General features: G+C 38.4%; 1 protein-coding gene across 3 annotated transcripts in view; it reads right to left on the bottom strand.

Annotated features, from left to right (window-relative positions):
• DAPK1 (death associated protein kinase 1) overlaps positions 1-14,465 on the bottom strand; it is a 90,068-nt gene that overhangs the window by 16,108 nt on the left and 59,495 nt on the right. For all 3 annotated transcript variants that reach the window (XM_082783497.1, XM_082783496.1, XM_082783498.1), the window contains 7 exons: positions 13,071-13,190; positions 11,799-11,897; positions 10,856-10,954; positions 9,597-9,695; positions 7,804-8,001; positions 6,553-6,750; positions 2,940-3,038 (listed from right to left, as the gene is read on the bottom strand). In XM_082783497.1, the coding sequence (XP_082639623.1) occupies positions 2,940-3,038; positions 6,553-6,750; positions 7,804-8,001; positions 9,597-9,695; positions 10,856-10,954; positions 11,799-11,897; positions 13,071-13,190 (912 nt within the window). The remainder of the gene's footprint in view (positions 1-2,939; positions 3,039-6,552; positions 6,751-7,803; positions 8,002-9,596; positions 9,696-10,855; positions 10,955-11,798; positions 11,898-13,070; positions 13,191-14,465) is intronic.

Below are 14,465 nucleotides of genomic sequence, written 5' to 3'. Positions count from 1 at the left end.
AGGCACTTTCCCTTAGAATGAGGGCAGGTCCTACACCCCTCTCTCCGCAACCGTATCAGCATGGCTTGAGTTGACTTGACATCCTCGTTTGCTATGTCTCTCTGCTCCATTGGGCTTTGTTCTGGCTTCAACTCATGCTTTGGTTTAATAACTGTACTCTGATTTATCATTTCCTTGACACAGCTGCTTGGGTGCAAACACAAAGGAAATAACCATCTGATGAGAATTTGGCAATGAACATGGATGGCAGTGGCTCAGGCAGAGCCTGATCAGCAATCATGGCTACAAATGGTTGGAGGTGACTGCTCCCCAAACCAGAAAAATGGCAACAGAAATGATTTGAATTGCTAGAAGCCTGGCCAAGTGTCATTGTAGGGCAAGATGACATGAAGCAGTGGGATGGTGGTGTCATGACTCAGGGCTCACCCCATACTTCCATACTGAGTTTTGTGTGCTCAAGGCTAGCTCTCTGACATAGCATAGGTGTTTAATCTTGGATCAGATAGAACTCTAGGCTGAATCTGCCCCCTCCAAAAAACATTTTGAGATGTTGAAACTGATGGATACCAGCAATTCAATTTACATTTCTATTGATAATTTTGACTCAGATCTGGAAGCTCAATGTATTGATTGAGATGATACATGAAGAAAGCAGTTGCTTCCTTGACAAAGAAATTAACAGAAAATAAAATTTCCATTTTTATCCATAACAGTGAGCAAGATAAGGCTGTTTAGTTCTTTGGAAGGCCACTACAAGACGAACTGCAGAGCACAAGAATTAGAAAATAAATACACAAACAAAAGAGCAGATGGGTTTCAGTAAGTTATTTTTCCTGTTTGACCTTTCTTGAGCAGTACAGTTTATGTAGAGGCTGAAAAAGCAAAACTGGCATCTGAAAATGTCTTGGTTACAGGATTCATGAAAGCTTATTTAAAAAATGGTGATAAATTGCATCCACCACTGCTGACTGGCTCCTTTGTTGCAAACAAGACAGCTATGACTGCAAGAGATGGTCTTGAATTTAACTGGCCATTTGCAAGCATCAATTTAAGCTTGGTACAGGTTTAGAAACTTCCATAATCAGGAATCAAGAACATGGTGACCAATAGCACAGCATGTAACAGATAGAAGGGTTTTGGTGATTTTAGACCATTGGAAAAGGTTACATACATGCTCCAGCAGCATGAGATTTCCTAAGGTCGTTTAACATTGATGCAATCAAATTCAAAGCTGAACTAGTAGTAAAACAGACTTCAACCTGGGGAGGAGGCAGAGACAACATACTCCAGTACACAGTTACCTAACAGTGCTAAAAAAGTTAATTTCTCAGAAATGGCATTCTGACAGAAGAAAAAGGCAATTAATTCTACTACACTGGCTCTGAAAGAGCTGTTAATAAGACTTTTCAGAATAGTTCAGCATTCATCTAGCAAACTACTGCAAAACTGAGACACTATTAAAAACACCACATATTCTTCCTCCCTCTTCTCTTCCCTTCTCTCTGCTACGACACTGCTGGAATAATGGATATTGATGTATATTCAGTGTGTTCCTCCTGCCAGATTTAGTATCAGCACAATTTATATCAGTGTGAAGGTGATAAAGGAAACCGAAGAGATAAAATATACTTTCATCTATGAAGGAAAGGGGCAACAAGGGCAATTATACCAACACAGCCATCATGGCATAAATGAACAAAAACAGTTCACAAATCCTCCTCTGCTTCCTTTTGTTATAACTTACCCCTACAGTGAAAACACTCATAGGGAATGAGATATACCAAAAGGAAAACGCGAAAGGAAAGAAAACAGGTCACGAAGATGTAAAATACCCCACAATGTCCACCGCATGCACATTTCATTATTCATGGACACAGCAATCTACAGTCTAGTTTTCCAAATGTCATTTTTAGATGCTAAACTTCTTCAAACCACAATTCAAGTTTGTTTGTTTCAATGACTGCTTTTTAAAGGTTTCCCGTTGTCACACAAGATACATGTTTAAAGAAGTAAGCAGTGCTCAATGTGTAGGAAAACAAAAATGTTTGCAATTTTCATCAATAGGTAAAGCAAACGAGACAGAAAGTTTCTCCTTTTTCTCTCCATTTCAGTCATCTCAAGGATACTTTGCATGGAGAAGAACTTTGTAAAACACGGATTCAATTAAAACCAAATTCACAGCATGATTTTCATGTACAGAACAACAGTTACTTATGAGTACAACGCAATGGTTAGAGCAAGTAACAACATAAACTGATGCAACTCTTCTAAAAATAAAACGTGCTTGGTAGGTTAAAAACACACGTCATGGTGTATATGATGCCTAGTAAACAGGGTGTGAATGAGTTATGTATGATGAAGGATTCCTTCATTCCTTCCATGGATACAAGAGTCAGGATGATGTTCCTCAATGCAGTGTGAAAGAAAAATATCTTGAGTGGTTCTAACTGAAAGCAGTGTTGCTGACTGATCTGACATAAATGATATGTTTTTACAAGGTTACTTGCGTGCTATTTTACTCATCTATGCACCTACACACTTACGACATGAAAATGAAACTTTTTAACAACCCTGAAAGCAAAAAAAATAAATCCAAGATATATATTCTACATTTGTACAGAAACTGTACATGGTGTGATATGACAATTATCTTAGCGATGGTGGCCTACTTTGCATACAGAAAACATAATGCTACAAGTAATTCTTAGGGGTAGAAACTCTGCAGATGAAGTGGTAGCTATACTGAACCTTAACTAGTTTCAAATTTAGCTGTAAGAAAGGAACAAGTGGACAACAGGTAACGCTTTTCAAGCTGTGTATGTTCTACAGCCTAACATTTTAAAATTTCATTATATATTTATATTTGACCCCTGCTTCCCCCCTGAGATTAACTGATTTTCTAATATTGTACACAAAACAGACAAGAAACAAATACTTACAGAGGTTAAAGCTTCCACATTGGCACCAGTAAGACACAGGAACCGGACAACATCAAGGATACCATTGTTTGCTGCAAGATGTAAAGGTGTTCTTCCGTACTAATGGTTGGAAAATAAAGTGTTATGTTAGTCAAATAACATCTTTCTGATTTTCTTGACTAATAATCAAACGTATTGTACAATTATAGGTACAGAAACACAGCAAAGTTCTTGCAAAAATGGTAAGAAAAAGTACTTTTGACTACTGCTTGAGCATAACTGCTTGAAGCTCAGTTGAAAACAGAGTCTAGATCGACTACTTTAAAAATGGGAAATGATCGTACAGTTAAATTCCCCACAGCTGCGGAGGAATCCTTTGCATTTTTGGGCTGTATTTGAGAATGTCTTGCTGAGTGTTGATAAATCTGATCGTGTTTTGCTTAACAAAATATGGACTAGTTAAGCAACACAGAGTCCTTAACCTTTAAAGCTCTGGACTCTATTCAAATCAAAGTATTACTGAAAAGTACATGTCCTCAGTTTCCTCCTCTACCCACAAGGAGTTAGAAATGAATTTAAGTACTCAGCATGAAGGAATTTGTGCTTTCACTGACAGAAGAAAAGTGCTGCAAGTATTCCTTCACCCATTTTTGCTTTTTCCCCCCAGTCTCTTCATTGACAACAGGTTTTCATGCCAGCCACTTCTTGTCTTTCATATTCATAGCTACTGTTAAAAATAACACTATCATACATTTTCTGCTTGTAAACCCCCTTACAACTTCTTCACACATTTTCTTACTTTCATACTGTTCTCCCTGTTTTAACCCTCCATTCAGAACCAAACTCACGTACTTATTTCACAAAAGAGTATTTGAAAGCAAAGCTAACTTCCAACCAACTGGAAACTGAAGAGATGCTTGCTTCTCAAAAATTGACACCTCAATTCAAATAAATGCATACGATGTTCTGCTGCATGTAGTTTGTGGAAGAAACCAACAGTGCCCTCAATTGGTATTACACACACGTCCAACAATGCCAGACTTGAGGACCAAGGATAGATGGTCATTATGTTAATTTACTCACATTACAGGGCTCACTGCTGAAGAGGACAAGTAGAAATAAATATCCTCTATTTTGCAAGACCTGAACTCACCCTTTCAAATAAAGTGCACTCTAAAAATCACTCCAGTATACTTGACTCCTAAAAGAATAATAGGACACAAAATCTAATCACAACTCCTATACCATGATCCCTTATCCACCAAACACTTAAAGGCTGACAGATTTTTCTGTGGTGTGCTTGAGGCCAGGCCACTGATGCCAGCTGAGCAATCTCACTTATGAAAAGAGGTGCTAATCCAGCCTTTTGCTGCATTAACTCACCTTCCCAAAATGTGTTCTCAGCAGTGGATCTGTATTTAATTGCATAGTCAATCATATTTAAGCTCAGAGGCAGGACTGGGGAGCTCATTATTGTAAGTTTTTTGGCTTGGCAGCTGACGATTTTAATTATTAAAACAAAAACTGATTTCTCTGGACAACCCTCAAGCCAAAAGCCCTACAACTTTAATCATCTAGCTAATGTAGAGAAGGTCAGAGCTTTTGTAAAAAATGGTAGTGTTCATTAGTAACATGTTATTGATAGAAAAATCAGAAAAAAAAAAAAAAAACAACAAAAGAACTACAACACTGGAACTAAACAAATCACAGGTTCCTACAAAAGATTCCTACAAAGAGCTTTTAAACTTTTCAGCATATAAAAATTAAATAGGCCAGAGAAAGACATTCGAAACCAAATACTAAGCCCCTAGCTCCACTTTTTGTTGTAAGTATAATGGCTGACCTTAAGCTTACTCAAATTAGCTACATGAAAATTTCCTGAAACACTTACTTTCACCTAAACATGCATAGGAGGAAAGCCAGAATGTTAAACCTGTACAGTATCAAATCTACTCATCACATACCCTGCAACAATTACACAAGAAAAGAAGCCAAGAAAGCACTAGTATCTCAAAATTTATAGACAGGCTATTAAACTTTCTCTTTGGAACGTGCTTACTACAGTTGTTGACATTCCACATTTTTACCAGGCAGCAGCCCAGCAATATGCATTGGGATCAACATTTTAAGAAGTTTATCATTTGACAAGTATTTCTGCAGTTGTCACATGTATGCAATAGAATGAGCAGCAGGACACTTCCCCAAAAGAACCTTACTTAGTCTGCTGACTTCAACTTTTGAACGTAATTTTACATTTAACATTTTAATCCTGAGAATTCATGTGTTCTGCTTGTGACAACTTCTTTTACATATAAATTAATTCTATTCTATTCTATTCTATTCTATTCTATTCTATTCTATTCTATGCTATGCTATGCTATGCTATGCTATGCTATGCTATGCTATGCTATGCTATGCTATTCTAAAATAAATATCAGGATTTATTTTAATTAATCAACTCAAGACAAAAAAAAACAAACATAAACCAGCCAACATAACATGCATTTTTATTACTAGCAACAGAATCTGCACTTTATTTAAATCACTTGTTAGGTGACAGTGCAGATCTGTTCACAAATTTGGAAGAATTCAAAGCAGCTTTTTCATTAAAAATGCACCAGTCTCCAATTCTACAAGCAATTTCGCATCATTAAATCACATCAAATCAACAGCTGTTTGGGCTACCAGAGCATTTCATCTGTTCTTCAGCACCTAAGATGTAATCTGCATTAAAAAAAAAGCTATGTGGCTAGGGAAGCAGGTTGGTATATACTTCAACATTAGTAGCAAAGTACATTGTAATAACTAATTCATTTGGGCTCTTTCTTCATGGACCTTTAATTATCTATTGTCATGGTTTAACCCGGCCGGCAGCTAAACACCACGCAGCTGTTCACTCACCCTCCCCCCTCCCTCTCTGGGACGGGGGAGAGAAATGGAAAGTGAAGCCCGTGAGTTGAGATAAAGACAGTTTAATAAGACAGGAAAATAATAATAACAAAATAATAATAATAACAATAATAATAATAATAATACAATGGTGATAATAGGAAAGTAATAATAATATGTACAAACAAGTGATGCACAATGCAATTGCTCACCACCCGCTGACTGATGCCCAGCCTAACCCCGAGCAGTCCGGCCCCCTTCCCCCGGCTAGCCACCCCTATATATTGTTTAGCATGACGTCAGATGGTATGGAATACCCCTTTGGCTAGTTTGGGTCACCTGTCCTGGGTCTGTCCCCTCCCAGCTCTTACTGCACCCCCAGCCTGCCTGTTGGCAGGACAGAGCAAAAGGCTGAGATGTCCTTGGCTTGGTGTAAGCACTGCTCTGCAACAATTAAAACATCAGCATGTTATCAGCACTCTTCTCATCCTAAGCCAAAACACAGCATTCCACCAGCTACTAGGAAGAAAATTAACTCTGTTCTAACTGAAACCAGGACATCTATTTAACTGAAACAGCTAAGTTTGCAACATGAATAATTTAATGCTTTGCAGTTGGCTTTTTTAAGAGAAAAAAAAATGGAAGAAAAAATATTCTGATAGGGGAGGTGGAAAAGGTCATCTAATGCAGTAGGCGAGCTCTTAAATATAGTAGTTCAGTACCAATATTCCAATATTCCACCTACCTTATTAGCAACATCCAAATTACAACCTGCTTCACAAAGTGTCATCACAATAGGAACATTCCCATCTTTGCAGGCTACATGCAGAGGAGCGTTACCATGTCTGTCCTGGAAATCTACAAAGCATCCTTGACTGATGAGGGTTTTAACTACTTCTATTTGACATCTTCTCACAGCAAGGTGTAGGGCTATATGGCCATCCTGAAATCGCAAGACAACTTGTATGTGAGATTTCAATATTGCTGAAAATCAAAGTGTTTTTTGACAAAGAGTCAAAATCATTTCATGGAAATTGTGTGCATCTCCTTGCCTCAAGAATCAAAATGTTTTTGTTTTTTGGGGGGGAGGGGAGCGTGGGGGCGGACGAGCTGTGGAGGGGAAGAGCAGGGGTGGAAGCAGGGAGATGCACAATATTTGGCAGAACAAATCAACGACAGGATGAAAACAAATTTATATTAAGCCACCAGACTTTGCAGTGGAATGGATGAAATGTAAATACACATTCTCTACCAAAGACTTCCCTGAGGAGTGGGAGAGTGACCAATTCTAACAATCAGCTGAGTATTGTAGACCACTCGAGTGCTTACTAACAGAAGCTTGTGATGTGGAAGTCAAGCAATCTGCTTAGTGATCAGTCACTTTAGAGACACAGCTTCCTCTCTTTGGAACAACGTATACGCAATATAACGAGAACATTTACTTCTTTTAGAAGCAAAAACATTTTACTGAATATGTTTTAGTTACTAGCTAATAACTATCAGCAATAAGCTAGCTATAAGGACTAGCATAGCAGAAGTATAAGCAATGAAATGCAAAGCTAATTTTCACATAGTGAGAAACAAAGAATTATTCAAATGGAGTCATATTTTAAATAGCTGGAATTTGCTTATTGGAAATGGATGTGAATCAGATGACCCATAGGAATCAAAGGCAAACCACAATTTAATCCTTTTTTCGCTTAGTAGCTTGCTGCCAATTACAGAACCCAATGTTCCTTCCTTTTTCCATAGAGAATGTTATTCATAAGGTGGTAATTGATAAGGTGATAATGAATCGGAAAAAAACAATGATGGAAAAATAATCAGCTGGCAGCTTTCCAGACTATTGCAGTCATCCATATTCTCTGTATGAATTACTTAGAAAACTCACGTCATAAAAACAATGCTGGATTGCAACATTCACGTGAAGCAATTCTCAGGTACAGCTCTGTGGCACCTGTGAGCTCTGGAGGCAGCTCATTCATCCCTAACTAACCTTGTCCGTTGCATCAAGGTCAGCTCCATGTTCTGCCAAGCATTCCACAATATCATGGTATCCCCTAGCAGATGCTGTCAGGAGTGGAGTCTCTCCTTCCTTGTTTTTAATGTTTACATTACAACCGGCTTCACAAAGTGCTTTGGCAACAGAGTGGTAGCCATGCCAGGCAGCACAATGCAATGGGGTTTCTTCTTCCTAGCAACATGGGAAAAAAACATATAAAAAAATAGAGCTGAAACAAATGCTAGGAAAAGCAATTCCCCACCTTAACTTAGAGAGACAGGAAGATGACAGGTAAGAAAAAAGTCAGTCTATCAAATAAGCCCTGTAGAAAGATGTGGTAAATTCAAATGCTGACATTCTCAAAGCAAGAATAATTCCTGCTGACACTCTTAAGTGATTACAATGACGCAGTAGATTTTCATCATTACCTGGATTCTGGGAGCCTGTATTTCTCACCGTAAGGCTATCTATTGACAACATCCTGAACGTCTGAAATATTAGTCTAGATATTTCCTTGCTGCTAAGGCTAACTATCTTGGCTCTCCTACTTGAAAATAGATCCTCATTCATAAGCAACTTCTACATCCTGTGTGCTAAGGGACTAAACCGGTGTTTAAAACAGATCACTCGCCAAGGAGACACAAAATCCCACTAGACTTGCAGCTTGAGGCAGATCACTCTGCTTACTGTCTTCAAAGCACATCTAAATGATTTAGGAGTGTAGGCAGTGACTTGGGTACTTAGAAACCTGACTTTTCTAAATGCACATCACAACAAGCTTTTGAAACTGTATGCATTTTGAGCTGTTTGAGTTCAGCTGTGACTGCGTCTAATTTACTTTTTTGTTTGAACCAGGAAGCTTCAAAACTTTCATCTCCAAAGCTCTGTACTTCATGACAGGTACATGGAACACCATTAAGAAACTACTGAAAGTATTGATTTTGTAGCCCAGTACAAAGCAAGGAGGCTTAAAAAGCAGAAAAAGTAATTCTATCAAAATCTAAGAAATGGGATATCCTTTCAGTACTTGGCAAATAACAATGAAGAGACAGATAGTGCATATAATATTGGAAGATTTGGACTGTATGCAAGATTTCTGTAAAAATCCAAGGAAAAAGTTGAACCGCATATCCTGTGGTTCTTTGGCTTGCTGCTGCTTCAACAATAAAAAGGTAGTCCTAGAGGATGCAGGACTTTGGAAGGCTCATGGAATTCCCCCCTACAGTAGACTATCAATGAAATTTGGGTCAAATGCATGGTTTGTTTGTTTGTTTTTCCCCTCTATGAAGCCCTTTCTCTCTTGTTTTCTCACAAGAGTTTCTAGTTCAGAGCTCACAGGAAGAAAAACAACACAAAAAAAACCCATACGTTATTTAAAGGAGCCCTCCTGAGCGCTCCTCTCATTTTCAATATTGGCCACTTGTCACTTCCAAAATCTCTCATGCCCTGTAAAAAGAATCCGAAATCAAGGCAACAACTAACAAAAAGTGTTAGCTGAACTCACAGGGCACACAGTCCCACCCACACCTTCATTATGTGGGATTTCTCCATCTTTGAGATTTCAAGAAAATCTGTTTTAGGAATACAGCAGTGGTTGGTTCATGCACTCTGTTTTTGAATAGTCTTCATTTATTAAGAGGTATCAAAACCTCCATAATTCTTCTCCCCTCCCTCCCCCTTTTTTTTTTTTTTCCAAATTCAAACATGCCAAGACAAGACTAAGAGTTTTCACCACTCATAGTAAAGCTGTGTTTGTATAAGTAAAACAGAAAGTGCCTATGACTCACCTTGTCTTGAAAGTTTGGATTGGACCCAATACTACAGAGAAACTGAACAACATCCACGTGCCCATATCGAGCTGCAACATGAAGAGCTGTCTCCCCAGACTGCAATTAGAAAAGAACATACCAGTGTAATTTCCTATGTTGCCCCCAGAGATAAACCACCATGTACAGCCTGAATGCCTGTATGCTGCATCGGCTACTCCACTCTTCCTGTACCCTAATGCCACAGCTGAAAGTCAGCAGAGACCTCCAGCTCACAAACTGTAGTTGTATCTGACAGTTATGACACCATCTGACAAGGTATTTCTTCAAAGGCCTTCCTCTTCCAGAACTCATTTTCCTACTTAATTTACTCAAGATTGCAGCCATAATGGGAATTCTGAGCAATATGAGTAGGCAGATGCATGCACAATTGGCACTGGAACATGCATGCAATTTCTGTTCAGACTACCATCCAACTCTGTACACATATGTGTAAGGATGGGCCTAACACTTTGGTGCATTCTGGCATATTTTGGTCATTACATGTAATTATTTGCAAACTTTTGCTGCAATTATATTAAAAGGAAACAGTATTTATGTTGCGAGAGTAGCCTATCTTCTAGTAGTCCTATCAGGAGTGGAGCACTAACACTGCTAATATGCCTTGCCTTGCGCTAGTTCTATGAACAAAGTAAGCCAACTACATTTCACAAGTGTATCTGCTTCTATACTGGAGCTTTGGCTAACAAAAACATTGATATGGTATAAGATTTTAACAGCAACTATCTTTTAGGGCCTATGTTGCTCAAGTAATACTGCCAGAGACAAGGTAACTGCTCATCAGCTATAAATTATTAAGCTTCATTATACTCAACTTAATAACAGCCAAATTTACTTGTCAGACAAAAGTGATTTTCAATCAAGAGGAATGAAAAACAGAATCACGATCTTACCCTGAGATCCAATATGAAACCAAGTGTTCATATGAAAATTAATTTAGGTTTGTACTTCCCCACCTACCCACCATGTACTCACCACATTTATATTCATGTTTGGTTAACATCCGTCAGAAGAATGATCAGTACTTCCAGCTACTTAAAAGCTGTGTTATCACAGCCTTACATGTCAGCTTATAAAACCCAACTAAATAATCCAGTCACATTCTTAAGATTGTGGCACGTCTGAAAATCATTCCGATTGAAAGACCTCTCCCCCTGCTAAGATAAAGCTATTAAAAAAAAGGCTCTCTGCATAGAAGACGAAAATAATTTTGTTCTTACCTTATCCTTGACATCCAAAGGACATTTATTCTCACTGAGAAATTTCAGTGTTTCTACATGACCATGTCGAGAAGCCCAATAGATTGCATTAGATCCAGCCTGTCCAAAATGATTCATTATAGATATCAGTGATCAATTTAGAATCCTAATTCTAGACCTTCATTGAGATACGCACACATATACATGTGCACAAATACATTGAACAGCTCAGATTCATAACAGTAAATATGAACTAATCAAACGTAACATATTCAGTTTTTTTTTCCTTCAAGTTGGTTCAACAACTGCACATACCAACATCACCGCTCCTCCCACCCCCACAAGGATAATTAGCAGGATAACTAACTCTATGCAAGGAAAATCCTTTTCATCCTTGTAAGGGAGATTTTGAGGAAGTCATAGGATAAATACCTTTGTGCTGTTTACTTTACCATCAGTTTGGTTGAGAAGCAGAGAGTGTTCCAAGTTCATTTTAAATGAGCTATAGATCATTAAAAGACGTTTTTAAAGAGCACTTGTTGGAAAGTGTACGCCCCTGTCACATACGAATTTCAGTTGTGCCATTCCCCATCACTAAAATGTGCTCTTATCATTCCATACTAAACAAGTTCACCAGTTTGTTTTAGGGCAGTCACTAATTTGAAGTAATTGAGTCAATTTCATATGCAAGAACTACATGTTAAGATTAGAGATTAATTAAGATTATTCAAATTACAGTGGCTAATAAAGTGATCAAAATCAGAGAATATGCACTAGAAACAACTGAAGTTATTGAAGATTTGCTTTTATCTTTTTGCTACAGAGACTTGTGAATAACTTACAGAACAGGCTCTACAACCCAAATTTTTATTTCCAATAAAAACTAGTCCCAACTGCTTGCTCTACTTTAACTCTACTGGAAAACAAAAACTTATACAGAACGGTAACAAAGCAGAACACTTACCTTATCTTGGACATCAATACGGGATCCACGTTTTAGAAGCAACTGAAGCATCTGAATGTTTCCACAGCCAGCAGCAATGAGTAGCGGAGGTGTTCCATGCTAACAATGAAATACAAGCAAGAACAATGTTTTTTAATTTTTGAAGCATTAAGAAAAGCAAATGGAATCAAAAAAAGGCAGTGAATGGCATATCTCTGGATCTCCAGTTTCAAAGAAGTCCTCAGGGAATACTGTATAGTAAATAATTAATCCCTTTGTCCAAATAAATTTATCACATACCAATTTTCCACATTTTGGGGGTGAAGCCACATTTACTAAATGATACACCGCATACTAAAAGCATCCTTTGCAAAGCAGAGATACTAACATTAAGCTCTCAGTTAGCTAAATTTGGCAAGAACATTCCCCTTTGCAATTTCTTTCTAATTACATTTTAAATAGCTTGAAAGAGAAAGTAGAAAAGAGTACAGGAAGAATATCTAAGTTTTGGCCACCATACCTCAAAAACACAACCCATCAGCAACATATTAGAAAGTTAAATGGGCTGCAGCATTAAAACAAAAAATATAACTCTTATTTGAAAGGTTTGGGACCTCTTCACAGGAAAATAGTAAATGTTTCACTTTTACAGTACTCTTCATGAATACTTCTTAAAGCATTTTATAATGAATATCGGTATAATCATTCAAAAAAGTAAAAACGAGAGAAGATTTAACAGTTAAACAACAGAACCAGCAACAGAACCCTGGTGTCAGTTCCATTAGTACTTCCATTAGTATAGCAGGATAATGAAATACTTCTGTAGGCAAGTCATTATGTTTCTAAAAATGAATGGCACAATCTAATGCTATGTTCACGTATCTAACTTCTGCTGTATTGGACCTTTGCTCCTAACAGCGCTTCGCAAATTAAGTTTTGTCAGTCTGTTTCTTCATAGATGTTCACCCATCTTCACCTGCTGTAAGAAACAATTGCAAACAAAAGCAAAGGCTGATATTCAAAATACCAGAGCTCTTTTCAGTAGATTAGATTAATACTTTTTCAAGGGCTTAGAATTTCAAAAACACATTTTGTGCTCCTTTTTTGAGGTAGTTTGAGAAGACTGTAAGCAGAACATATTAAAATTTCCCCTAAAGAAAGGCAGAGTAATTTAACATCCACTTGACATTTCTTTTTTATTTCAGGTGTTACACTTCTATTACAGCCACATTACTCTATTCAACAGGGTGAGAGCTAGTCCCCCACCCACCTCAGCACAGACCCACACTCTACCTTGTTTGGTTGATTGACATCATAATTTGTCAGCGATCCCAGAAGGTGCTGTAATCCAGGAACATTGTCATCATTGATGGCATGAATAATAGCTTTCATCACAAAAGAATCTTCCTCATCCTTGTAATTAAAGAGAAAGAAGAAAAACTTAGCTTCAAGAAAAACAACCCCTCTCCATCTCTACAGTTGCCAAGACACTGAAAAATTTTAAAAAGTAAAATTTTAAAAGTCTTCAGCTGCAAGTTGCAATCCTTCATAAAGCGTCTAGCTGAAAGGCACACACACGCTGCTTGAAAACCCACACCAAAACCCCCCATACCTCTTCTAACACAGTATTTCATCAATAGACCCAGTATCCGCTGAGATTCAAAGCAGGGTTTCTTTTACTAGATGTACTTTTTTCTTCCTCCTTGGACTTTCACGAGATGCAACACTCGCATTAAGCAACACCAATCACAAGCATGTCTCCAAAGGGGAACGGTTAAAAACCTACAACAACACTTGAACACACAGCCCTGTGGTGCCGGATGGGATCCGCCCAAGGGTGCTGAAGGAGCTGGCAGAAGTGCCCACCAAGGCACTTACAATAATTTACCAGCTAGTCCTGGACAACCAGGAGGGTACCAGTTGATTGGGGGCTGGTGAATGTGATGCCTAGCTACAAGAAGGGCAGAAAGGAAGATCTAGGGAATTACAGGCCTGTCAGTCTGACCTGGGTGCCAGGGAAGGTGATGGAGCAGATCATCATGAATGTCATCACACGACACATACAGGACAATCAAGGTGACCAGACCCAGTAAGCATGGGTTTATGAACCCATGCTTGACTACCCTGATCTCCTATGACAAGATGACCCACATGGTAGATGAAAAGGCTGTAAATTTTGTTCACTTGTACTTCAGCAAGGCATTCGATACATTTTTCCATAGCCTTATCCTGGAGAAACTGGCTGCTCTTGGCTTGTACAGATGTACACTAGCTAAAAAAATGGCTGCATGTCTGGGCCCAAATGGTCTTTGTGAATGGATTTAAATCCTTTTGGTGGCCAGTCACAAGTGGTGTTCCCTAGAGCTCAATACTGGTGCCAGTTTTGTTTAATATCTTTAATATCTTTTGTTTTAATATCTTTATCAATGATACTGATGAGGGGACTGAGTAAGTTTGTGTATGTCTCTAAGTTGGGTGGGAGTGCTGTTCTCCTTGGGTGTAGGAAGGCCCATCAGAGTGATCAGGATAGGCTGGATTGATGTGCCAAGGCCAACTGCATGACATTCAGCAAGGCTAAGTGTCAGGTCTTGCACTTGGGTCACAACAACCCCATGCAATGCTACAGGCTTGGGGAAGAGTGGCTGGGAAGCTGCCTAGCACAAAAGGACCTTGGGGTGCTGGCTGACA

This window comes from Aythya marila, assembly GCF_965140915.1.
Source record: "Aythya marila genome assembly, chromosome: Z".
In the NCBI taxonomy this organism is placed as follows: domain Eukaryota; kingdom Metazoa; phylum Chordata; class Aves; order Anseriformes; family Anatidae; genus Aythya; species Aythya marila.
Note: the sequence above shows the minus strand (reverse complement) of the source record. Positions and strands in the feature narration are given on the sequence as shown.